Source organism: Macaca mulatta, chromosome 18 (assembly GCF_049350105.2).
Source record: "Macaca mulatta isolate MMU2019108-1 chromosome 18, T2T-MMU8v2.0, whole genome shotgun sequence".
Classification (NCBI taxonomy): domain Eukaryota; kingdom Metazoa; phylum Chordata; class Mammalia; order Primates; family Cercopithecidae; genus Macaca; species Macaca mulatta.
The window spans coordinates 72,007,600-72,035,252 of NC_133423.1; the positions used below are offsets into that span (position 1 = coordinate 72,007,600).

The following is a 27,653-nucleotide window of genomic DNA, read 5'->3' on the forward strand; positions in this document are numbered from 1 at the left end:
TTTTCATTATACCTATATAATAAAATAATTATAAAACACACAGAGATAAGGCTATTTTCCTTTTTTAGAAAATTAAGCCCCTTAATTTATAATAAAACTGGTCATTCTATTTTATATTCTTTACAGAGATTGTGAATAGCTCCACTCAGATTACTTAGGTTTCTGCATTAACTGTATTTGCTGGTATAATTTTAAAAAGAAGAAAATGCTTATAAAAATAATGTCACTCACTTGACATAGAAAATTGACCACAAAGAATGAGTTCAATAATGTTCTGAATTTAATAAAGGATTGATTAAATTCTGCTCAGTAGTTACAAGTAACTGAACATTTTTTCCCCAATGGAAGAATAAATTCAGAATATACCAATTTTTAAAAAATGAATGAGAATATGAACGGCAACTAAAAGGATTAATAGGTGCATTCAATGAGAATTTTTTATTTCAATTATCCACAAAACAATATTACAATACTTTATAAAAATATTAAGTTTAGGCTACCATTATTCATTAAAAAAAAGTGTGCTAGAAGGCTGTTTTTGCCAACTTCCTTTTTTGGTAAAGGTTAACTTCCACTTTAAGACACTGAAGACGAAAAGCTGTTGGAAAAAATCTCCAAATTTACAAAGTTGTTTATTTTTCTTGGCAATTTAAAAATACAGAACAATTTAAAATGAATACACATTAAGTTAGTGTTTTATCCCTACTATGCAATTGTTATTACATAAGGAACTGCTCCATTCAGTTAAAACCTAATGAATACCATCAACTTTTCCTGGCTTACTTTCCTGATTAGATTTAGTACATAAACATAATTTTGTTACCCTTTTGAATATGCTCAGAAAAATTACAATATCATAGTTCACATAAAGCCCTTAAAAAAATCTCGTGTCACAAGTTGTTGACAAGAGGAAATAATGACAGCACTCTTCTTAGGAAGACCCTCTTGGTAGAGAGTGTCAATACTAAGCAGGTTACGTAAACAGAAAAAAACAACCACAATTTTTAGTACCAGAACTATTGCCAACTTGCATGAAGTCCACCTGTCACATTTTAAAATGGTTTGAATTTGAACATATATGACATGGCAAAGAACTTCAAATTTGATGATTAAAATCAGGTAAATAATGATAGTTAAGAATTATATCCTGAAAATAGAGGGGCCTAATATAAGATTAAGGTGTGACTATATCAGAGTATTTTAAAACATATACACCAGATCTTCATTTTATCAGATTCAATTTTTCCTCTGCTAGACACTTAAACCACTAATGCCGCCATTCAAATCTGTATTTTGAAATTACTGAGTTACTCTTAAAAATCAGTCTTATTTTGTATGTTTCACTTTTGCACTTTAGGGTAAAAACTGTTCCCTTTTCACCGCTGTTAATATTCAGACTAAGTTTTCCTCCCCAAATCAACCATTTAATGTATTCTAAAAGGGAAAAAATGACCACCATTATGTAGACTTTAAAAGCGAAAGTAGATTCAAACATGATTTGAAAACTGGAGTCCTAAAAATGTTTTACATTAAAGTCATATCCCACAGGAATGAATGTGAAACCGTAACTTCACTATTCTGAACAAATACCCATTTAGTGTGTAAAAAAAATTAGTTTTATAGTTATACCTTATAACTCTTAAAAGTCTCAGAACATAGCTAAGTGAGGAGCTTTGAGTGCCAGCAAAGCCATTTTGTCACTCCATGACATCAACATTAAACATTACATTCCATCCCTCTACTTGTAAAACTTTCACATTTTCTTTTCTTGTATTTCTTTTAAATACATTTTCCTCTCTGTTCATCTATATTCACCATGAGCAAAAGTGCATTCAAATCCCTGATCTGGTCATATTTTCTATTTGTGGCACCCATCCCCATAAGGACATATTAGCAATATCTCACAGTACCAAATCTATTTTTTAAAAAGGGCTTTTTAAATGCTGGGTCTTACTTAGAATGCTATCTAAAGATTAAAACATTTCCCCTTTCATTGGACAGTAGTTTCAATTATATATTGCCTTAAAAGATCAATGCAACCTCATACAAGATTAACTCACTTTCTAGTTACCTTCATTATTCTAAGACAAACTCCTCAGAAAAGGACTGAAGTGGAAAACTTCTTATTCTTTCAGTTCCATGAATATGAACATTAATGTACTGCATTATACTTTCAAATTCCACTTCTGTGGTCTAACATTTAATCAAGTTTGAGATCCTGTTTATATTCCTTTTGAAAAACCTGGCCCATGTCCATGCAAAAGAAAGCATATATTAAGATTGCATATTGACTGTTTAACTTAGAAAAAAACTTCTGAGAATAATAAATGCAAGAAACTTTAAAAACTGGAATGGAATCATTTGGTCCCATGTACTCCTTAATTTTAGATTTTATTACAGTATAGCTTTTTATCTCTCAAGTTTTATCTGTAACAATAAATAATTTTCTTTGAGCAATTCTAACTGTGGGGAAAAAAAGAAAGGAAATGATTTATAAGCAGTAGCCTCATTGCCCTTCATTACCATGCTATCACCCACACTGTCATCAGTATCTTAGCTCTATTTTCTTTGGACCCTGAAATACGTTGGAAAATTCATCATTGGTACATTAGAGTTTAATACTTGGGGGAAAAAAAGTGGTTTTGTGCAACCATATCTGGGATTCCAGTTTACATTAAAAACATGCAGAGTAAAGAAGATTTTCTTCTTTTGATTCCTGTAGAAACTCTACAAAAGTTCTTTACATTTTGGCAGATTTGTGCATATAAAATAGGCTACTTGAATTATAAATTTTCTCCTGGCTGGTACTGTGGCTCTGTAGCAGTGAAGTAGTCTTCCAAGAAGGACTGAATATATTCAAATGTTGGTCTTTCATCAGGGTCCTTCTTCCAACACAGATTCATCAATTCATGGAGGGATTCTGGACAGCCCTGAGGGCAGGGCATCCTGTATCCTCGCTCCACTTGTTCCAGTACTTCACGGTTCACCATACCTAACACACAAGATTAAAACATGAAAGAACAATGGTCCTGACTACCACTAGGAAAACATAACAAACCCCCTAGCCACTAACTGATTCAAAGTATATATATATATATTTTTTTTTTTTTTGAGACGGAGTCTCACGCTGTTGCCCACGCTGGAGTGCAGTGGCGCGATCTCGTCTCACTGCAAGCTCCGCCTCCCGGGTTCCCGCCATTCTCCTGCCTCAGCCTCCTGAGTAGCTGGGACTACAGGCGCCACCGCGCCCGGCTAATTTTTTTTTTTGTATTTTTTAGTAGAGACGGGGTTTCACTGTGGTCTCGATCTCCTGACCTTGTGATCCGCCCGCCTCGGCCTCCCAAAGTGCTGGGATTACAGGCTTGAGCCACCGCGCCCGGCCTGATTCAAAGTATATTAAGTTTATTTAGTGAAATAATTCTAGTAACAAAGCAACAAAATAAATTTTAAACATGAGAATATCAAGAAGAGCTTAGAAAATGTTAATCTATGTTTTAACATGTCTAATTTTTCATTCCATCTTATATCTTATTTTTAATACTAATGTCTTCAAAAGCCAACCTCATTTGATTAATAAGAATTTAGGGTGCCACTATGAGGTACTGGTACTTTCTAATATTAACATTTAACAATGACCAAACTTGGGTTACTGAGGAATGGTGGCAAGATCGTGTCTAAAAGAACTTTAAAACAGGAATTCAGAAGAAAGTTCTAGTCTTGGTTTTGCCAAATATACTAACTACATAACTTTATATTGAATTACTTCTGTGAAACAGTTTCCTTGTCCAATATCACCTGTTTGACTTTCTTCAAGATATTACACATGGTTCCTTTCTCGTATTCCTTTGTAATCCCCCCTCCCTCAACCCCCTGATCAGCAGCTCACCCCATCTTATCACAGGCCAGCAAAATGCCTCCTTTTCCAAATTCTTCCCAACAGTGTCTCACCAAGCCAGCAACCCTATTTCACTTCCTATCTCCCGCATCACCTTCCCTACCTGCCTGCAAGTCAGGCCATCCCTCGTATCTCTTGGAAACTTTATCAACCGGTCATCAGGAATGGTATTTAAAATAGACTATGATTCTCTAAAGAAAATGTAATGGGGTTAAATCATTATTATTTAGATGTTCAGTTATTTTTTTGAGAAATAAGTGATCTCTCAAAATACATTTTTTAAACTATTAAAAAGACTCTACACGACTTTGAAACTCAATACTTAAAAGGAAGTTTTCTGAGCTTTTCATCTAACTAGGTACTGTCATCTTCATAAGTGAAATCCAGCCAGGTGCGGTGGCTCTTGCCTGTAATTCTAGCACTTTGGGAGGCTGAGGTGGGCAGAGATCACCTGAGGTCAGGAGTTCAAGATTAGCCTTGCCAACATGGTGAAACCACATCTCTACAAAAATACAAAAATGAGCCGGGCATGATGGCAGGTGCCTGTAATCCCAGCTACTTGGGAAGTTGAGGTGGGAGAATCACTTGAACGGGAGGCGGAGGCTGCAGTGAGCAGAGATTGCGCCACTGCACTCCAGCCTGGGTGACAGAGCGAGGCTCCATCTCGGGGTGGGGGGAAAAAAGTGAAATCCAGTACATTTTACTAACCATGGAAATACAACCAGAAGTTGTTGGGGGAAGGAGGAAAGGAGTAAGGGAATTAATATTCAGTTAGGGCTTACTATAATTGAACTTTTCCATTCTCTTCTTCTATTTTATCCTTATTATTTTAATTGACTATTAGGATTAACCAATCTAAATAAGCTGGAACCTATGAAAATAACTTCTAATTACCAATAAGCTTTCATTCAAAACTTCATTCAAAGGCCGGGCGCGGTGGCTCATGCCTGTAATCCCAGCACTTTGGGAGGCCCAGGCAGGCGGATCACGAGGTCAAGAGATCGAGACTATACTGGCCAACATGGTGACACCCCTCTACAAAAAGTACAAAAAATTAGCTGGGGGTGGTGGTGGGCGCCTGTAGTCCCAGCTACTTGGGAGGCTGAGGCAGGAGAATTGCTTGAACCCGGGAGGTAGAGGTTGCAGTGAGCCAAGATTGCACCACTGCACTCCAGCCTGACAGAGCTGGACTCCATCTCAAAAACAAAACAAAACAAAACAAAACAAAAATGAACTTCACTCTTCAGAATTTTCTGATAATTAGAACTATTAAATTATTTTATGCCAGCTGGGCACGGTGGTTCACACCTGTAATCCCAGCACTTTGGGAGGCTGAGTGGGCGGATCACCTGAGGTCAAGAGTTCAAGATCAGCCTGGCCAACATTACGAAACCCCATCTCTACTAAAAATATAAAAATTAGCTGGGTGTGGTGGCACACGCCTATAATCCCAGCTATTCGGGAGGCTAAGGCAGGAGAATCACTTGAACCTGGGAGGCAGAGGTTGCAGTGAGCAGAGATTGCAACACTGCACTCCAGTCTGGGTGACAAAGTGAGACTCCTAAAAAAAAAAAAAAAAAAAAAAAAAAACAACAAAAAAAAAACCATATGGTAAATACTTAGCATACTGTCAATAAATGTAAGGATTTCACACCTGTTAGCGTTTACCAAGGTTTATTACTGTCCCCAAATAAGACTAGTAAACAGGAGCTGTTGCTTTGAAATGGACAATCTGCTGTGAGAAGTGTATGCAACGGATCGGTCTGTCCTATATGCGGAAAGTTCTTTCCAAATCCTCTTAAAATCATCAAAGAAAGACAATGATGTTTATAAAGTATCTCTTTTTCTTCTTTAAAGATGGGTACTCTACAAATTGTTTATACTCTGATTCTCATCTGAATATTTAACTAGAATATCCCGATCATATACATTTTTATGCATTTTGAAACTATGTAGTTACATAGTTCATTTTGGATTTTTATGTCCCTGTTGAACTGACCCTTTTATCATTATGAAACATTCTTTTTGTCCCTAGTACTATTTCTTGCCTTAAAGTCTACTGCTACCTAGGCTTTCTTCAGTTAGGATTTGCAGAGTATAACTTTTCCATCCTTTTAATTTCAGTCTCTTAAAATACCTTACAGTATGTATCTTATAAATACCATTATAGTATTTGTGTTTGTGTTTAAAATCCAGACTTACCTTTTTTTTAATTGCAATGTTTAGTGTACCTAAATGTAATTTAATTATGGATGTAGTTCTGTTTAATTCTACCATCCTGATCTTTGTTCCATTTATTCTTTTCTTCTCTCTTGCTTTTTATTTTGATTAAACAAGCATTTTTCAATGTTCAAATTTTTCTCTCCTCTGTTGGCTTTTTATCTTCTCTTGTTATTTTTGATCATTGAGACTACAATATGCTTCCTTGGTTTATTATATTTTACTCAAAATAAGTATTTTTACCTGCTCCAAACTTAAAACGATTTACCTCTTATTCCTTTACTCCCTTTGTGTTATGTCAGAGAGTCTATTTTTATATACATTATAAATTTGGTAAGATATTTTTATTTTTGGTGTTTTAGATCAGTTTTCCCCCAAGCACTTTAAAGACATAATTTTACTCTTTCCTGGCTTCCACATCTGAGGAAAAGCTAGCTGTCTCTGTTGCTCCTGTGTAGACAATACACAGGCTGAGTATCCCTTATCTGAAACGTCTGGGACCAGAAGTGTTTCGGATTTTTTTGGATTTTGGAATATTTGCATATATATAATGAGATATCTTAAGGGATGGGACCCAAGTCTAAACACAAAATTCATTTATGAGCCAGGCACGGTGGCTTGCACCTGTAATTCCAGCACTTTGGGAGGCGAGGGCAGGCAAATCGCTTGAGCCCAGGATTTCAAGACCATCCTGGGCCACATGGTGAGACCCCGTCTCTACAAAAATACAAAAATTAGCTAGGTGGATGGCACACACCTGTGGTCCCAGCTACTTGGGAGGCTGAGGTGGGAGGATCACCTGAGCCCAGGGAGGCAGAGGCTACAGTGAGCCCTGATTGTGCCACTGCACTCCAGCCTGGGGGAGACACCCTGTCTCAAAAAAAAAAAAATTCATTTATGTTTCATATACACCTTATACATATATGTACACATACATATACATAATCTTAAAAATAATTTTGTGCACAAAACCAAATTTTGACGGCATTTTGACTGTGACTTGTCACATGAGGACAGGTGTGGAATTTTCCATTTGTGGTATCATGTCAATGCTCAAAAAGTTTTGGATTTTGGAGCATTTCAGATTATTTTTTGAGACGAAGTCTTGCTCTGTTGCCCAAGCTGGAGTGCAGTGGCGCAATCTTGGTTCACCGCAACCTCCGCCTCCCCGGTTCAAGTGATTCTCCTGCCTCAGCCTCCAAGTAGCTGGTACTACAGGTGTGCGCCACCATGCCCAGCTAATTGTTGTATTTTTAGTAGAGACGGGGGTTTCACTATGTTGGCCAGGCTGGTCTCGAACTTCTGACCTCGTGATCCACCAGCCTTGGCCTCCCAAAGTGCTGGGATTACAGGCCTGAGCCACTGCGCCCGGCTGCATTTCGGAGTTTTGAATTAGGAATGCTCAACCTGCACCACCTCCTTAGGGCTGTTTGGCTTTGATTTTTATAATTTGACCATGATATGTTTGCTTGAATTTCACTGAGTTTATTTTTCTTGTTTGAGGTTCACTTAATCTGTGGGTTGGTATTTTGTTTTATCATGTTTAGAAGATTTTTAGCCACTACTTTTTAAAAATGTTGCCACTGTTTCTTTTTTTTTCCTCTTTTCTGCTTCTGGGACTCCATTACATATAAATTAGACCTGTTCACTACTATGCCTCCCTGGTTTCATACATTCTGCTCTGCTTTCTTCCCCATTAGCTTTTACCTCTGCATTACCTTGGATACTTTGTTAATGTGTCTGAATCCACTAATCTTGTCTTCTACTATGCCCAACTAGTGAGTACTTAATTTCATATAATGTTTTACGGTTCTAAGATTTCCATTTGAGGGCCAGGAGGAGTGGCTCACGCCTGTAATCCCAGCACTTTGGGAGGCTGTGGCGGGCGGGTCACTTGAGGTCGAAGTTTGTGACCAGCCTGGCCAACATGGCGAAACCTTCTCTCTACTAAAAATACAAAAAATTAGCCAGGCATGGTGGCACATGCCTGTAATCCCAGCTACTTGGGAGGTTGAGGCAGGAAAATCGACGGAATCTGGGAGGCGGAGGGTGCAGTGAACCGAGATCGTGCCACCGTACTCCAGCCTGGGAGACAAAGCGAGACTCTGTCTCAAAAGAAAATAAATAAATAAATAAATAAATAAATTAATTTCCATTTGATTCTTTTTTTATATATAGAGAGAGAGATTCCAATTCTGCTGAAATTCTCCAGTTTTCCATTATTTTGCAAAACTTTTCTATTTTAACATTCCATATATTGCTATTTTGAAGTCTTTTGCTAACTCCAAGATCTGAATTATCTCAGCGTCTGCTCCTATTGATTTTGAACTCTTTTTTTTTTTTTTTGAGACAGTCTCGCTCTATCACCCAGGCTAGAGTGCACTGGTGTGATCTCAGCTCACCGCAATCTCCACCTCCTGGGTTCAAGTGATTCTCCTGCCTCAGCCTCCCGAGTAGCTGGGATTACAGGTGCCCGCCACCGTGACTGGCTAATTTTTGTATTTTTAGCAGAGATGGGGTTTTCACCATCTTGGCCAAGCTGGTCTCAAACTCCTGACCTTGTGATCTACCGGCCTCGGCCTCCCAATGTGTTGGGATTACAGGGGTGAGCCACCACGCCCAACCACATTTTGAACTCTTGATAATCAGTCATCTCTTCCCTTCTTCGTATGTCTAATAACTTTTTATTTTGTGCTAGACATTTTGAATCATACACTGGAGATTATCTGGATCATGTTATCTTTTTCTGAAGGATGTTCAGTTTAATTCCATTTGTAATTTACTGGCAGATCACCTAGCTGTTAGGGCTTAGTTTTGCTCAGTTTTGCCCTTTCTCCTAGGGTATGGACTTTCTGGGGTCTCAACAAAAAGCCTAGGGTATTCTCCAACATCTATCCACTTTGGTTGGACAACAACTCAGCACTCTGTAGCCTCTGAACTCTGCTTGACTCCCCAGCCTCCTAGTGGCTATTTTCTGTTAGGTCTCCCAGAGCTTCCCCCTGTGTATGTGCAGATTAGAACTGAGCAAGGACCTGAAGGGATTTTTTTTTTTTTTTTGAAACAGGGTCTTGCTCTGTTGCCCAGGCTGGAGTGCAGTGGTGCAATCATAGCTCAGTATAGCTTCAAATTCCTGGGCTCAAGCGATCCACCCACCTCGGCCTCCCAAAGTGCTGGGATTATAGGAGTGAGTCACCATGCCCAACTGGAATTTGAAAGCAGAATTTTAGAGTTCTTTCCCTATATATAGTTCCTTCTCTGGGATCCTGTCCTTCAGATCCCAGCACTTGGATCTCTGTCTCCTTTGCTTAATAAGACTTATGCTTTCTGTCTGGGTTTTACTGCCCTATGCTATTTTAGAAAATGCCTTCAGAAAAGCCAATATAAATGTAAGGCTCAGCTCATGTACTTGCCCTGCCTTAAGGAATATGGCCTTTCTTGATGCAATGTTCTTTTACATATTTGATCTAACTTTTGTAGTTGTTTATAGTGCTATAGTAAGTTGGATTTTTAGAGGCTAATGCCTCTCCATCACAGCTAAAACTGAAATTTCCTCATGGTTTTACATTTAAAGTGAAACTATGGTGCATGGCTGTGTTGTTTTTTCTAGCCCTGTTTGCGGGTGTGTTGTAGGCAGAGTTGGATTTATTTAGCACAGTGATTTTGTTAAGCAATGATGATGAAATCAGAGAAGGGTGAAGGGCAAGGTAACTGCAAAGGAGTGATTATACTGCTTCACTAGGGAATTTAAGGAGAATGGTCTCACGAAGAGGGTGAGGAAGCAGGAAAAGGTGGCAGAAACAATGGAGTAAAGATCCTGGTAGCATCAAGAAATTGCTAGGGTTGGGGTAGAAAGAATTATCTAGAAAGATGGCAAGTGGTGGTCAGAAAGTAGACGCATGAAATAGATTTTGAAAGGGTTGCAGTTATTGGTAATGTTAAGGTTTAAGGTATGAATATGGGAAGACTGGCTAAGGTAGAGTGAAAGACAAGATTACACAGGAGAAGAGTTCAAGCTACAAGAGACCAGGGTAATAGAAAAATCATCACCATGCGTATTAAGATGACAAGGAATTAAGACAGGAGAGGAGTTTTGTTGGAGAGGACAATGGTGAGTCATTAAATGAGAAGAACTTGAATGGTATCAGTGAATAACAGCAACAAGACAAAGTGGGTGATAAAATTTGATGGCATTAGATCTACAGTTGGAGGTATTAGGGAAGAGGGATATGTTAGATAATATGCAAAACCTTTAAGATTAGCAAAACAGTTTTTCCTAAAGATTAAATTTTATATGCTTTCTCTCTCAACATTAGGATACTTCAGTAGAAGAGTTTGAGAAGTAACAAACTAAAATAATACTCAATGGTAGCTGAATTTCAAGTGGGCTAAAATTTCTCCTTCCCCCTAGGAACTATATAAATCTCATAATTTTGAAAGGGAGACATTTTTATTTTTCCTCCTTATTAATGGCAGACATATTTTTTAAAGTACTGGTTTATAAATAGGTTTTGTTAGGAGAAATAAAACAAGAAAAGGATCTCAAAATAATCTAATGAAGAAAACAAGGCTAGTATATATTTAAAAAAACATACCAGGATGGGCACGGTGGCTCATGCCTGTAATCCCAGCACTTTGGGAGGCCTAGGCAGGTGGACCACCTGAAGTCAGGAGTTCGAGACCAGCCTAGTCAACATGGCAAAACCCCATCTCTACTAAAAATACAAAAAATTAGCTGGGCGTGGTGGCGGGTGCCTGTAATCCCAGCTACTTGGGAGGCTGAGGCAGGAGAATTGCTTGAACCTAGGAGGCAGAGGTTGCAGAGAGCCGAGATTGCACCATTGCACTCCAGCCTGCGTGACAAAGCGAGACTCTGTCTCAAAAAACAAACCAAAACAAACAACAACAACAACAAAAAACCCACCAGTCACACTACTGGGAAATAACAATTATTTAGGGTATGGGGTGATGACCCAGGATATTTAAGATATGTTTATTATCTGAGAGAACAGTAAGAGGCCCTTTTGGAAAATGTCCTAAGCTGAGGTAAATGTGGGGCATACCTCATATGCTCACCCAGTCAAGGATCGTGGCTTTCACTGACTGTTACCCATCCAATGCCACAGTAAAGGGAAGGAGTGGGGAGAGGGAGAGGCAGGGGGACTATGAGAAGAAATAAAGGCCTTTTCCCCGCTTACAATTCTGTTCCTAATAAACTCCTGATAAAGCCACTCATGAGATAACCAAGAGCTAATAAAATGCAAGCTTACCTGGATATGGCACTCTGCCCTTTGTTACCAGCTCTGTCTGCAGAATTCCAAATGACCAGACATCAGACTTTATTGTAAACCGACCATACAGTGCAGCTTCAGGAGCTGTCCATTTGATTGGAAATTTTGCACCTAAAATAATATTGACAATCTTGCTTAATTGTTTTTAAAAAATCTATTTGTGTAAATACAGCATATGCAGGGCTAATCTTCTGTCAATATCTCTACTGTAGTCATCAGTGTCAATTCTTTAAATGTACAAGATACATGGGAGAAACATTAATTTTTAAAATTCATATTGAAATAAATCACATTTATTCCTGATTAGATAGCTGATGATTTAAAAAATAAGTTGGCTGTGGGAACAGAAAACAATTTAAGAAAATAGAGGCTGAAGTTGTAGTAAGCTAAAAATATGGGCTACAAGATGTATAACTTTTAAGTACAGTCTGGCACCTAATAGCTGTAGTTAACTATTGGTTGATGAGTGAATATTCTACTGAGTTATAATGTCTACGGGTTTTCAAACATAATTTCTTTTCTACTTTATATACCGTTCTGGAAAATTTTATTGTACTACTTTTAAAAGCCCATGTTAATTTACTCAAATATTTAGTGTATGTCTTTTATGTGGAGGGCATTATGCTAATCATTATGGAAACCTAAAAAGCATGGCTTTCATGAAGTTTATAAACTTACTGTGGAAATAAGATTATAGGTATCTTACATTCTTTAAGTTATTATATGTTTGTAGATCGTGTTTTAAAATAGAGTTCTTTAGATATTTAGACAAACAGATGATCAATTTTCCTTGGCACAATCACAAAACGTTTCATTTAAAAAGTCGCAGGTGGTTGGGCGCAGTGGCTCATGCCTATAATCCCAGCACTCTGAGAGGCCGAGGCAGGCAGATCACCTGGCCAACGTGGTGCAAACCGTGTCTCTACCAAAAATACAAAACTTAGCTAGGCATGGTGGCGCATGCCTGTAATCCCAGCTACTTTGGAGGCTGAGGCAGGAGAATCACTTGAACCTGGGGGGCAGAGGTTGCAGTGAGCCGAGATCATGCCACTTCACTCCAGCCTGGGCAAAAAAGCAAAACTCGGCCAGGCACGGTGGCTCACACCTGTAATCCCAGCACTTTGGGAGGCCGAGGTGGGCGGATCATGAGGTCAGGAGATCGAGACCATTCTGGCTAATATGGTGAAACCCCGTTTCTACCAAAAATACAAAAAAAAAAAAAAAAAAATTAGCTGAGGTGGTGGCAAGTGCCTGTAGTCCCAGCTACTTGGAAGGCTGAGGCAGGAGAATGGCATGAACCCGGGAGGCGGAGCTTGCAGTGAGCTGAGATTGCGCCACTGCACTCCAGCCTGAGCGACAGCCTGAGCGTCTCAAAAACAAACAAACAAACAAACAAACAAAAAACCAGTGGCAGCTACATCATCACTAATCATCAGAGAAATGCAAATTAAAACTACAATGAGACACCACCTTACTCCTGCAAGAATGGCCATAATGAAAAAGTCAAAAAAACAATAGATATTGGTGTGGATGTGGTGTAAAGGGAACATTTTTGCACTGACAGTGGGAATGTAAATTAGTATAACCACTATGGAAAACAGTATGGAAACTACTTAAAGAACTAAAAGTAGAGCTACCATTTAATCCAGCAATAACCTCCCAAAGGAAATGAAATCAGCCAGGTGTGGTGGCTCAAGCCTGTAATCCCAGCACTTTGGGAGGCCAAGGTGTGTGGATCACCTGAGGTCAGGAGTTTGAGACCAGCCTGGCCAACATGGTGAAACCTTGTCTCTACTAAAATACAAAAATTAGCCAGGCCTGGTGGCAGGTTCCTATAATCCCAGCTACACAGGAGGCTGAGACAGGAGAATCACTTGAATCTGGGAGGTGGAGGCTGCAGTGAGCCGAGATTGTGCCACTGTACTCCAGCCTGGGAAACAGATTGAGAAGCTGTCTCAAAGAAAAAAAAAAAAATCAATTATATGAAAAAGATACATACACGCACGTTTATAGCAGCACAATTCACAATTGCAGATATGGAGCCAACCTAAATGACTATCGACCAATGAGTGGATTATAAAAAGTGTGGCATATATACACCACGGTATACTACTCAGTCATAAAAAGGAATGAAATAATGGCTTTTGCAAAAACTTAGACGGAGCTGGAGGCCACTATTCTAAGTGAGGTAACTCAGGGATGGAAAACCAAATATCGTATGGCCTCACTTAAAAGTGGGGCTAAGTTATGAGGACAGAAAAGTGTAAGAATAATATAACGGACTTTGGGGACTAAGGGGGAAAGGTTGGGGGTGAATAAAAGACTACATATTGGAGGTGAAACCCCGTCTCTACTAAAAATACAAAAATTAGCTGGGCATGGTGGTACGAGCCTGTAATCCTAGCTACTTGGGAGGCTGGGGCAGGAGAATCGCTTGAATCTGGGAGGCAGAGGTTGCAGTGAGCCGAGATCGTGCCACTGCACTTCAGCCTGGGTTGGGCGACAGAGCGAGACTCTGTCTCAAACAAATAAACAAACAAACAAACTACATATTGGGTACAGTGCACGATGCTTGGGTGATGGGTGCAGCAAAATCTCAGAAATCACCACTAAAGAACTAGTTTCCCAAAAAGTACTGAAAAAAAAAGTGGCAGCTAAATTAAGCCCTAAAGAATGGTTAGGATTTTCACATGTAAAGATTACAGGCCGGGCATGGTGTCTCACGCCTGTAATCTTAGCACTTTGGGAAGCCAAGGCAGGAGGATTGCTTGAGCCCAGAAGTTCGAGACCAGCTTGGGCAATATGACAGAACTTCGTCTCTACAAAAAATACAAAGAATTCATCAGGTGTGGTGATGTGCACCTGTAGTTCCAGCTACTCAGGAGGCTGAGATGGGAGGATCACCTGAGCCCCAGGAGGTCAAGGCTGCAGTGAGCTAAAATTACGCCACTATACTCTACCCTGAGCGACAGAGTGAGACCCTATCTCGAAAAAACAACAACAAAAACAACAACAAAATACATTACAGATAGGAAGGCATTCCAGATGGAGGTAACTGCACAAAAGTATGGAGGTTGAAAGAAAGCACTGTCTGAAGCAGGGTTTCTCAATCTTGGCGCCACTACCATTTTGGGCCTGATAATTCTGTGTTGTGGGGGGTCTTGCCTGCACATTTTTGTACACTGTAGGAGGTTCAGCAGTATACCTGGCCTCTACCCACTAGATGTCGGCAGTAGCCCCCAGGTTGTAACCACCAAAAATGTCTCTAGACATTGTCAGATGTCCCCTGGTGAGTGGCGGTACTGGGCAATATCTCCTCTGATTGAGACCCTCTGGCCTTTCTAGGAAAGAAATTAAAACAGGTTTGTTGTCATGTCAAATGAAGTATAAAGAGGCTACCATTTGCTATATGTATAATGCAAAGGATACCTAGTCAAGTTCTTTCTTGGAGGAAATAACTATCAGAAAGCCATAGTGGTATTTACTGTACATGATTTTATGAATGAAATCAAAGTCTCTATGATTCTTCTGAGGGAACCTAGAACAATTCTTATTCTGGAAAACTCTGTATAGTCAAGAGAGTTAAGCAAAACACAGAACACTACATAACAAGCTTTTATGTAAAAGTAATTTTACCTTGTCTTGCTGTGTATTCATTGTCTTCAATTAACCTTGCTAAACCAAAATCTGCTATTTTGCACACAAGATTTTCTCCTACAAGAATATTAGCAGCCCGAAGATCTCGGTGAATATAGTTCATTCTTTCAATATATGCCATACCATCAGCAATCTTGGAAAAACAAAAAACACAAGACATATGATACAAAGGGAAGTAGAGAGAAGACAATTAAGGTTAACGTCAAATTGTATCACTGAAAATCATACTATCACAGAAGTGGATGATGGTAACAGGATATAGTCTAGAAGATAACACAGGAAAACCAGAAAACATAGTAAAAATGCAGGCTAAATTCAGATTTTAAAAATCTAACACTGGCTGGATGCGGTGGTCCACATCTATAATTCCAGCAGTTTGGGAGGCCGAGGCGGGCGGATCATTTGAGGTCACGAGTTCGAGATCAGCTTGGCCAACATGGCGAAACCCTGTCTCTACTAAAAATACAAACATTAGCTGGGTGTGGTGGTGCATACCTGTAATCCCAGCTACTCGGGAGGCTTAGGCAGGAGAACTGTTTGAACCCAGGAGGCAAAGGTTGCAGTGAGCCAAGATTGTGTCACACTGCACTCCAGCCTGGGCAACAGAGCGAGACTCAGTCTCAAAAAAAAAAAAAAATCTAGCATTACTCTGAAGACCAAGACTAACCCTCCTAATGTCTTCTTGTATCAGTGGTTAGGAGAAGAGATAAATCACAAGGTAATTTAGTGCCTCTGGAAACAAGCTCATCAAGGTCCCTATCAGGCACAATCTAAGATGACACAGTGATAAAGGTATTAACCACAAGGTGGAGGCTCCCCAACTACTGCTTGTAGGCCAAATGTGGCCTGCAGCCTGTTTTTGCATGGCCAGAGAACTAAAACTAAAATGTTTTTTACATTTTGAGTGATTGAGACATGGTCTCACTCTGTCATGCAGGTTGGAGAGCAGTGGTGCAATCTTGGCTCACTGCAGTCTCATATTCTGGGCTCAAGCAATTTTCCCACCTCAGCCTACTGAGTAGCTGGGACTTCAGGCATGCACCAGCACACCCAGCTAATGTTTGCATTTTTTTGCAGAGATGGGGTTTCACCATGTTGCCCAGGTGCAAAGTGCTGAGATTACAGGAGCCATCTTGCACAGCCTGGTTTTTACATTTTTAAAGGGTTGTAAAAAGAAAAAAGTATGACAGATTGGATGTGGCTCACAAAATCTAAAAATTTTTTTTTTTTGAACAAAAATGGATTGCCAACCTCCCCTACCACAGAGTGTCTAACTCAGAAGCATGAACCGGCCTGGCATATGCCTGTCGCCTATGTATAGTTTCTCAGTATAAAGTTTTTCTGAATTGTCAGATTCTGTGGACATTTGGATGCTAGGAGGTAAGATTCCCAAATCAGCATGTCAACCAAAGCCAATAATAAGGCCTCTCAAATAGCTACCACATATCTGAAGATAAACTTTTAACAGTTTTCACTGTATATTTAAAACAAAAAGAAGAGTAAAAAAGTTCCATTTTAAACTGCATATATACCATCTTAATTCTTGTGTTGGACTATAGTAAATAAAAAATTCAGCATACACTTTAGATTACTAATATTTTCTTTGGAACAGCACTCATCCACTTTAATTTTCTTAAAATTATCTGTTGAAATATGTATACATATAGACTTTACATTTGTGGAAACATCTATTTTCTTTTTTTCCAAGACAGGAGTCTTGCTCTTGTTGCCCTGGCTGGAGTGCAATGGTGTGGTCTTGGCTCACTGCAACCTCCGCCTCCCGGGTTCGAGTGATTCTCTTGCCTCAGCCTCCTGAGTAGCTGGGATTACAGGTGCCCCCCACCATGCCTGGCTAATTTTTAGTATTTTTAGTAGAGATGGAGTTTCACCATGTTGGCCAGGCTAGTCTTGAACTCCTGACCTCAAGTGATCCACCCACCTTGGCCTCCCAAAGTGCTGGGATTACAAGCGTGAGCCACCGCGCCCGGCCAGGAAACATCTATTTTCTAAGAAACCATATGATACAAGACAGCACTGGACTAAGAGTTATATAGCTGGTTCTAATACTGGTTCTGTTACTAACAAGTTATGTGAGTTTTAGATACCTCCGGTCTTTTGATACTTCATTAATCTGTAACATTAAAAGCTTGCATCGGATTATCTCTAATGTTCCTGCCAGTTCTAAAATTCCATTATTGGCCAGGTAATCCCAACACTTTAGGAGGCTGAGGTGGGAGGATCCTTTGAGCCAAGGACTTTGAGACCAGCCTAAGCAAAATAGAGATCCCTGTGTCTACAAAAAAATATATATTTTAAAAAATTAGCTGGGAATGGTGGCCTGTGCCTGCAGTCCCAGCTACTCAGGAGGCTGAGGTGAGAGGATTGCTGGAGCCCAAGAATTCAAGGCTCTTCAAGCAGGGAGCTATCAGTGCACCACTGCATTCCACCCTGGGTGACAGAATGAGACTCTGTCTCTAAAAAAATAAAAAATAAAAATAAAATCCCACCATTTCACTACATAAACTATAATATTCTGGTAAGATTATTCTACATTTTAATATACACTTTCAATTCAAATGGATACATGCATATATACAGATACCTGAGCAGCCATATCAACCAGCTGTGGAAGCTTCAAATACTTTCCATCTCCTTCCTTAAGGAAATCTAACAAGCTTCCTGTAACAGACAGTAAGATATTCATACAAAATAAGCAAATCTTATATTAGGATTGAAATGAATACTCCACCCCAAATCACAACACAGAACTTCTTAGCTTTTCATTTTTTAAAATTTTGTGCAGTTTTGGAGTTTCTAAATAATTATCTAGATCCCAGAAGAGGTCTCTAAGCTGAAATTTTGAAAACTTCTCCTGATAACATACGCAAAAAAAAAGAAAATGCATTAACTTTACCTGACAAGAGGCATTTTTTCCTTGCTTTGATCAATATCCCAATTCTGATTCAGGAAGTAGTATTAAATACTTACATAATTTTAAGTAAACCTGATTCAAGAATTCAGACAACTAGGAATATCTTGGGGGTAGTTAAAACTAAATACAGGTAGCTAAATGAGTTGCTGTCGAACTACTGCTGTGACCAAGCTCTCTCTGAAAACTACCAAGTACTATGAATAACAGCAAAGAAAAAGGCTAGAAGTCTGATTATGGCTTCTCTATTATTTGTTAAAAGCTTACAATGTACTTGAATTTAATCAAGAGAAAACATCACACAAACCCAAATTAAGGCACATTTAAAACATAAAAGTGGTCTATTCTCTTCAGAAGTAACAATGCTATGGAAGACAGAGGAAGGTGCAGGAATGGCTCCAGATTAAAGACGACTAAATAGAAATGACAACTAAATGGAATGCCTGACCACAAACTGGATCGGGGCAGTGTAGTCGGTGTACTTACTGGTCCAGAGCTAGGGAAACCAAATTCCAGGCGAAAGAAAAAACATGAAGAAAATCATGAAAACAAAGAGCAGAACAGTGGGTTTATGTTGGAATGCATGGGGCAATGAGTTTGAACAGATTATCAAGGGACAAGTGCTAAGTGAATACCAACATGAGGAATTAAAGAGTTTTAAAAATAGAAAGGACTTTTGTTATCTTGTATTCTAAATCTCTCCCGTCTGGAAATAATTGTTCCCAGTGGTCTGACAACACGGAATTCTACCATGTTCTCCCAATTAAGTAATTTTTAAATTAATATACAGCGCTAAATGGGCTATTAGTCTTACCTTCATTATATTTCTTATGCTCCCAATGTATTTTTTAATTGTTAAAAGTCTTTATCTGAAACCGAGTCTCGCTTAGTCACACAGGCTGGAGTGCAGCGGTGTCATCTTGGCTCACTGAAACCTCTGCCTCCCAGGCTCAAGCCATTCTCGTGCCTCAGCTTCCCAAGCAGCTAGAACTACAGCATGATCCACCAAGCCCGGCTATTTTTTGTATTTTTAGTAGAGATGGGGTTTCGCTATGTTGGCCAGGCTGGGATCGAACTCCTGACCTCAAGTGATCTACCTGCCTCAGTCTCCCAAAGTGCTGGGATTGGAGGCGTGAACCACTGTGCTTGGCCTGCTTCCAATACCTTGATTTAAACATCTTCCCTCTCCTTTTCTCCCTTTTTTTTTTTTTTTTTTGAGACAGGGTCTCATTTTTTCACCCCAGATGGAGTGCAGTGGCACAAGCACAGCTCACTGTGGCCTCAACCTCCTGGGCTCAAGCAATTCTCATGCCTCAGCCTCCTGAGTAGGGACTACATGTGTGTGCCACCATGCCCTGCTAATTTTTTTAGTTTTTGTAGAGATGGGGTTTCACCATGTTTCCCAGGTCAGCCACCATGCCTGGCCCTCCCTTCTCCTCTGGTTCATCTAATATACTCTTTGAAAGGGCATATTTGGCCTGGGTGTGGTGGCTCACACCTGTAATTGCAGCACTTTGGGTGGCCAAGGCAGGCTGATCGCTTGACCCCAGGAGTTCCAAACCAGCCTGGGAAACAGGGAGAAACCCCATCTGCAGAAAAATACAAAAATTATCTATGTGGGGTGGCATGCACCTGTAATCCCAGCTACTTGGGAGGCTGAGATGAGAGGATCACTTGAGCCCAGGGAGGTCGAAGCTGCAGAGAACTGTGACTGCACTCCACCCTGGGGGATAGAGTGAGGCCCCATCTCACAAAAAACCAAAAACAAAAAACAAAACACCAAGCAAACCAAAAAAATGCCGTATTTGGCAACTGTTTGCAGTATACATTCCTTCCAAAGAGCGCCAGGTGCTTTGGGTCTTTAGGTGTGTTCTGGCTATCAATAAATAGGCTGTACCATTTCTTAACTTTCGGTTTCAGTCCCCTTTTGTGGGGAAAACTTTTCCTATAGCAAATACGTAACTTGTAGTTGTCCTTGTCACCACTAGATGGAACTACATCATTGGTCAAGATAGACTACTGAAGAAGGTGACATAATTAGTGACTACTGTATATTATTGGTTCAAGAGTAAAAATAACAACAATAAAGCAGATCGAATCAAACACATAAAAATCAGGCCTGTCAGCTTATCTGCTGACTTACTAATTCCTCTTCTAAAGGATCATTTGCACAGGGAAAAAGAGGAAAGAGTATTAATATCTTTATCCTCCCCCTAACCCTGTTACTGAAGATCCCATCTTGTGGTCTAGAGTTTGGGAAAATGAAGAAATTTCCATTGAAAGCAGTGGGGAGGCCAGGCACAGTGGCTCATGCTGGTGATACCAGCACTTTGGGAGGCCAAAAAGGGAGGATTGCTTGAGGCCAGGAGTTCAAGATCAGCCTGGGCAACATAGTTGAGACCCCAGTCTCTATCCAAAAAAAAAAAAAAACAGTGGCGAAAAAAGTTCCTAGAAGTCCTGAATATAGGAATTATGTTTATATTAAAATGAGAAAACTAATTTATTTTAACTTTACCTTATTTCTTTGCTTTAGTACTAAAAATGTAAGTATCTTTCTGATTTTATCATTTTAATTAAATGTGTACAGACAATTTCTATTTTTCACCTTTCTAGCTTTTCCGTTTCTTTTAGCCAAACTTAATTTCAAAAATAATTCAGCTTGCCTACTTTTCCTTTTAAACATCATACTATCCTCTGGAATAACTGGATAATCACTATTCCATTAAACAAAGTCAGGTTTCTTCTATTCAAATGTCTATAGAAAAATCTTAAATTAGAAAACGGTATACGATAAGTCTATATGCATATAAATAGAAATAAAGACTCTTAAAAATATTATCAACACGAATACCTAAAGAGATACTAATACATACCTTTTGACATAAATTCAGTGACAATGTAAATTGGCTCTTCAGAAACAACAGCATATAGTGGGACAAGTTTATCATGTCTTAATTTTTTCATTATCTGAGCTTCTTGAAGGAAAGCTTCTGGCATCATTGTACCTGGTTTTAGTGTTTTGATTGCTACTTTTGTGGTTCCATTCCATGTTCCTAAACAACACATTTTATGAATTTATATTTTAAAGGATTTTAGACCAAACTTCAGTAAACAGCACTTACCTTAAATAATGAAACATATTTTATCATAAATTGTTGCACTTTAATCCACAGCTAAACAATGACAGAAAACAAAAATTCAGGCTTCTTACCCATCCACACTTCGCCAAAACATCCTTGTCCTAGTTTAACCTCTAGTCGCAAAGATTCTCGAGGGATTTCCCAAGCATCTTTTGCTAGACCTTGAGTCTGAGGTTTCACGGTTGGACACACAGTTGTTAACTTGTGGCATAAACCATCAGCATGTTCTAGATAAATGAATAAACTACACTGTAAAATCAATTACAAAAATTACGGGGTATGTAGTGTATCAATGTTTTAAGTTTACACTGTAGAGAAACAAAAATAGAAGTCCTTTCGAGTTTTACTCTAAAAACACAAAACAAAAAGGGAGTTGTCCATAAGAAGCAAAATATGAAATATATATATATATATAAAAATATATAATATAAATATATATAAGTGAAATATTTTGTAAAATTTATTGTTAAGGCCAGGCACAGTGGCTCACGTCTGTAATCCCAGCACTTTGAGAGGTTGAGGCAGACGGATAACGAGGTCAGGAGTTTGAGACCAGCCTGGCCAATACGTGAAACGCTGTCTCTACTAAAAATACAAAAATTAGCCGGGCGTGGTGGTGCATGCCTATAGTCCCAGCTACTCAGGGGGCTGAGTCAGATGAATCGCTTGAACCCGGGAGGCAGAGGCTGCAGTGAGCCAAAATCGTGCCACTGCACTCTAGTCTGGGTGACACAGTGAGATTGACTCAAAATATATATATATACACACACACACACACATATATATTATTTACTAAATACTTAGTATGTATATACTAATATATAGTAAATATATTAGCATATTTGCTACTTAGTATAACTTAAAAAATATATATATATATTTTAAGTTATTATTTACTAAACACTTAGTATGTTCCAGTACTGTGCTAAATTCGTACTTTACAAATATCTCATATAAATGAAGCTTTGAAAACATATGCAACTTTCCCCCAAGGTCCTGCAGTTAGTAAATGGTAGAGATGGGATTCAAATCAAGATCTGTCTGCTTCTAAAGTTCTGCCTTTGTACACTGGGTTTTATTAATTTTCAAAGAGAATGTTATCATTAAATGTTATATTTAATAGCCACTAATTTGTAACAGGCATACCAAAAATCAAAGAAAAAGTTTATTTAGGATCATTTAGGAGATTTTTTTTTTTTTTTTTTTGAGATGGAGTCTCACTCTGTTGCCCAGGATGGAGTGCAACGGTGTGATCTCAGCTCACTGTAACCTCCACCTCCCGGGTTCAAGTGATTCTCCTGCCTCAGCCTCCCAAGTAGCTGGGCCTACAGGCACACGCCACCAAGCCTGGCTACATTTTTTTGTATTTTAATAAAGATAGGGTTTTGTCATGTTGCCCAGGCTGGTCTTGAACTACTGACTTCAAGTGATCTGTCCGCTTCAGCCTTCCAAAGTGGTGCGATTACAGGTGTGAGCCACCGTGCCAGCCCTTTTTTTTTTTTTAAGAGATGAGGTCAGGCCAGGCGCGGTGGCTCAAGCCTGTAATCCCAGCACTTTGGGAGGCCGAGACGGGCGGATCACGAGGTCAGGAGATCGAGACCATCCTGGCTAATATGGTGAAACCCCGTCTCTACTAAAAATAAAAAAAACTAGCCGGGCAAGGTGGTGGGCGCCTGTAGTCCCAGCTACTCGGGAGGCTGAGGCAGGAGAATGGCGTAAACCCGGGAGGCGGAGCTTGCAGTGAGCTGAGATCCGGCCACTGCACTCCAGCCTGGGCGACAAAGCGAGACTCCGTCTCAAAAAAAAAAAAAAAAAAGAGATGAGGTCTCGCTATGTTGCCCAGACTGTTCTTGAACTCCTGGCCTCAAATGATCCTCCTGCATCAGTAGTTGGGATTAAAGGCACAAGCCACCATGCCTAGCAGGAGACTGATTTTTTAAATAAGGGAGACACAAAGTCAGGGAACCCTAGATTCATAACGGCTTAACTTGTGAATTCTGCTTATACAATCTTTCTTATTGAAAATGAGACATGTTCTCTCCTATTCTCACTAAATAACCACACAAATTCACATTGTGACAAAGGCAATTACAAGTGATGCCACTGCTTGGTAACATGCTTAATCAATGTCAAGATTGCTGGTTGACTTGACAGACACAGTTTGTAGCTAGCTGTCATTGAAGACATTACCATGGAAACATCCCCTCTCCCAGTATTAATCATATAAAGACTTTCAGGGGCATTCATATACCAAATTGGTAATGAAAAATTTTGAGACAGAAGATTCTAATATTAAATACCTTCAGTCCTTGAAAGACAAAAAATGTCTATAATCACTGTAGGTTAATTTTCTAGGATAAGAAAAATGTATCATCAGACCAAATTTCATTGGATTTATATTTAGGAAAGCTTATGTGATCCAGCCCATGCAGAGGAAGGTAATCCTTCTGACGTAGCTTTTTCTGCTACCCAATGTTTAGTTTTACTTACTAAGTGTCCATAAATATTTGCTTTTAGGTTTATTTTCACAATGTACATGTGACGAAATGAACTCCAGTGTAAATACTACGCCAGTAAGATATAAGGACTCAAATGATGAAAGTCTATTAGCACATTATCTGAGTAGCACGATTCAAGTACTAAGTATTACCTGTTCCTCCTTTTAAAACTAGAATACAACAGACATTTATTGGGTATGTATTATGTGTAAATAAGTGTGTTAAATCTTAAGAGAAATGAGGATATGGATTTTGTCCTCATAAACTAGAATGTGAAGAAATAATTTTTACCTTCGAAATATTCACATACCTGTGTAGTGTTTCACCAATTTCTGCAGAGTATCAAATTGTGCTCTGGTTGTGATATAGTATCCACCATTGTCAAGCTTCCTAATTTTGTAGTGTTTCACATTGTCACCCCTTACCTCATCCCAATCACGAATAGAGAGGGAATAAGCACCTGGGTGAAAAATAAAAACTTTCACTATATCTTTCTCAAAATACTGCCTCAAGAAATTTTATACTTAACACTAATATAACAATATTCATACCTTTAGTAGTTTCACTCTCTCTTACTAAGAAAATACCTCGTTGATTTCCAGGATTCAGAAGTAATCTTTCAGCATCTTTTCTCCCCATTTTGCCAAAATACCATCTGGAAAAAAAATTAAGTGTTTTGAATTGAAAAGTATGAGGTTCAGAAAAATTATACACAAGTGTCAGTAAGAATGGATTGGGATAGGTTTGGATGACAAAGAATAGCTAAGAGAACACAGCTCAAAATACAGGAAAATTTAAGAGTTTTATTGATTAGTAATATCCAAATATTACTGTTAGAATATACTTATACTCGGCCGGGCGCGGTGGCTCAAGCCTGTAATCCCAGCACTTTGGGAGGCCGAGACGGGCGGATCACGAGGTCAGGAGATCGAGACCATCCTGGCTAACACGGTGAAACCCCGTCTCTACTAAAAAATACAAAAAACTAGCCGGGCGAGGTGGCGGGCGCCTGTAGTCCCAGCTACTCGGGAGGCTGAGGCAGGAGAATGGCGTAAACCCGGGAGGCGGAGCTTGCAGTGAGCCGAGATCGCGCCACTGCACTCCAGCCTGGGTGACAGAGCCAGACTCCGTCTCAAAAAAAAAAAAAAGAATATACTTATACTCTTATAGTATTTCCATGTATTAACTACTCAATATGTCTCTTAAAACTCCACCTGACAGTCACAGGAACAGTAAATGGAGAAGGAAAGGCAGCAAAATAACAGACCCTTTCTGTCAGTGACAAATGGAAATATTAAGACTATGACAGGAAGAATAGAAGTGGTTCCCTGGTAACAGCATCATCATCTGTATTCAGTAAGACACAAGTATATCATACCCAAATTATTAGTAACTCTTAAATATGTGTGGGTTTAATTTAATAAGGTTTTGTGAATAAAATGACAGTGTCTGCTGTGGAAGAGCTCACAGAAAACTGCAGAAGACAAAAACAGAAAGTAAGAAGCACCATAGTAGAACAAAGAGTTATTGAGACACATTACAGGTCATTAATAAAAGCAAACAAACATTGATAGAGCACCTATCATATGCAAGGAACTCTGTTAAGTGTTATAATATGAAAATAAAGTAGCATTTATGAATCTCAGATAAACTGGTTTAACCTAAAAGTAGTATGTCACTGAAGGTGAATTTTGACTTTTTAAAAGTTGCAAAAATAGGACACAGAACTCCCATACACCCTACAACAAACCCTACAACTAGGTTCCCCAACAGCTAACACTTTGCTTTGTCATACTCTCTCCGTCTCTTTATATGTATGTGTGTGCATGTATATATAGATACATATTTTTTCTTAACTAATTTTAAGTTGCAAACATGCTGAATTATTACCTCAAATACTTCAGTGTGTACTTGCTAAAAGAGAAGGATACTTTCCTACATTAACTACAATGCAAGTGCCTAAAATCAAGAGGTTAACAGTCATATAAAACTAACTGAAGGTAATATTTTTTCATGGTCATATTACTTTTATAATCATAAAGTGGTAATAAATCTCTGAAATATTTAAAAATAGTAAAACTTTAAAGAATGTAGTCTTTGGGCCAGGCGTAATGGCTCACGCCTGTGATCCCAGCACTTGGGTGGGAGGCTGAGGCGGGTGGATCACTTGAGGTCAGGAGTCAGCCTGGCCAACAGGCAAAACCCCGTCTTTACTAAAAATACAAAAATTAGCTGGGCATGGTGGTGCATGCCTGTAGTCCCAGCTGCTTGGGAGGCCGAGGCAGTTATTGCTTGAGCTTGGGAGGTGGAGGTTGCAGTGAGCCGAGATCACGCCACTGCACTCCAACCTGGGCGACAGAGCCAAGACCCTGTCTCAAAAAAAAAAAAGAAAAATGTAAGTGTCTGATATGTATGGGATGCATATATACACCAATATACCCATCCATACCAGCACACCCCCATATATAAGCTGCAAGTTAAAAAATAAGTCAAGGCAGGGAATGAGGATAATCTGAAGGCAAATTTTTGAAGTGAGACAGTCTGAAAAATATGCAAAAGGTTTACAGATACATATTTAAGTGAAAACACAAGAGAGACTAGGCATAAGGAAATATAATTGATGCAGATTCGTTTATGATCCTACTCTAAGCAAATACTATGATGTTAGTTATTAATTTTTAAGTAACATCTATTAATACGATACATTAGCTGAATTAAGACTGGTATGTAATTCTGTGTGTGTAAAGTTGTGGCTAAGTAGAATGTGCATTAAAACATTTTAAAAATCAAAATAATTAATAAAATATGAGGTAGTGCCATACTCTTCTGCCTGAATGGAATCTGCAGGCGCTACATAATTGCTTGGGATATAACCATTCTTTCCTGTAGCGATTGATCTTGCTTCCCACCAATCTCCTTCCCTGCAACACATAAAACAGCAATCACCGCAAGGTAGACAATTGCCCAAGGTACAAAATATTGCAGTGCTATCTTCCATCTGAAGTAAACGAAGGGTATTACTTTCATTTTTTATTTATACATTCATTGGATCAAGAATTAAACTTGAACGATATTAAAAAATAGGTTACATGAATTAAAGGAAGCACAATTGTATACTGCTGTTCCAAATAAAGCCCCAAAACCCTACACACTTTCAGTTATAAGATTTCTTTTTTTAACACAATTCTTTCAACCTAAGACAGACTATGGTGAATAAAACAATTTGGGAAGTAAATCTTTCAAATTACTCAGTTTGTTTTCTTTTTTTTTTTTTTTTTCTAAAGCTTTAAGGTGTAAGCTGCATGCCATAAAATTCCCCCATTTAAGATGTACAATTCACTAGTTTTTAATATATTCAGAGTTGTAAAACCATTATCACAATCAATTTTAGAACATTTTCATCACCCCCAAAAGAAACCCTGTACCCATAAGCAATCACTCCACACCCCCAACTCCCTCCAACCACTGGCAACCCCACTCATCAGCTTTCTGTCTGTCTCTATGGATATGCCCACTGCATGCACTTCATATAAATGGAAATATGTCATTTATGTGGTCTTCTGTAACTGACTTACTTGGCATAATTTTTTAAAGGTTCATCTAGGTTATAGCATGTGTATCAGTAGTCCATTCTTTATTGCCAAATGCTTTTCTCTTTATAGTACATAAAATTGTAATATTCTTTTTTACTCATTTTAGATAAAAAAAACAAAAAAAACCCAAAAACAACACAATGCTCTAACAGTCCTGTAGCCAAACAATTAACAATGAGCAATAAAGTTAAAAACTGAATTGATGGGCCAGGCGCAGTGGCTCAAGCCTGTAATCCCAGCACTTTGGGAGGCTGAGGCAGGCAGATCACCTGAGGTCCGGAGTTCAAGACCAGCCTGGTCAACATGGGGAAACCCGGTCTCTACTAAAAATATAAAAATTAGCCAGACGCAGTGGCGTGCACCTGTAGTCCCAGCTACCTGAGAAGCTGAGGCAGCAGAATCGCTTGAACCTGGGAGGTGGAGGTTGCAGTGA

The 27,653-nt window shown here is 39.1% G+C and overlaps 1 protein-coding gene across 15 annotated transcripts in view; it reads right to left on the reverse strand.

Annotated features, from left to right (window-relative positions):
- Positions 1 to 258: 258 nt before the first annotated feature.
- YES1 (YES proto-oncogene 1, Src family tyrosine kinase) overlaps positions 259 to 27,653 on the reverse strand; it is an 88,817-nt gene continuing 61,422 nt past the window's right edge. For 14 of the 15 annotated variants that reach the window (XM_028837691.2, XM_077974554.1, XM_077974549.1 and 11 more), the window contains 9 exons: positions 26,450 to 26,548; positions 24,179 to 24,282; positions 23,938 to 24,087; positions 21,201 to 21,356; positions 20,863 to 21,042; positions 17,663 to 17,739; positions 15,040 to 15,193; positions 11,383 to 11,514; positions 259 to 2,992 (listed from right to left, as the gene is read on the reverse strand). In XM_028837691.2, the coding sequence (XP_028693524.1) occupies positions 2,784 to 2,992; positions 11,383 to 11,514; positions 15,040 to 15,193; positions 17,663 to 17,739; positions 20,863 to 21,042; positions 21,201 to 21,356; positions 23,938 to 24,087; positions 24,179 to 24,282; positions 26,450 to 26,548 (1,261 nt within the window). In that variant the 3' untranslated portion in view covers positions 259 to 2,783. 15 annotated transcript variants of the gene reach the window in all.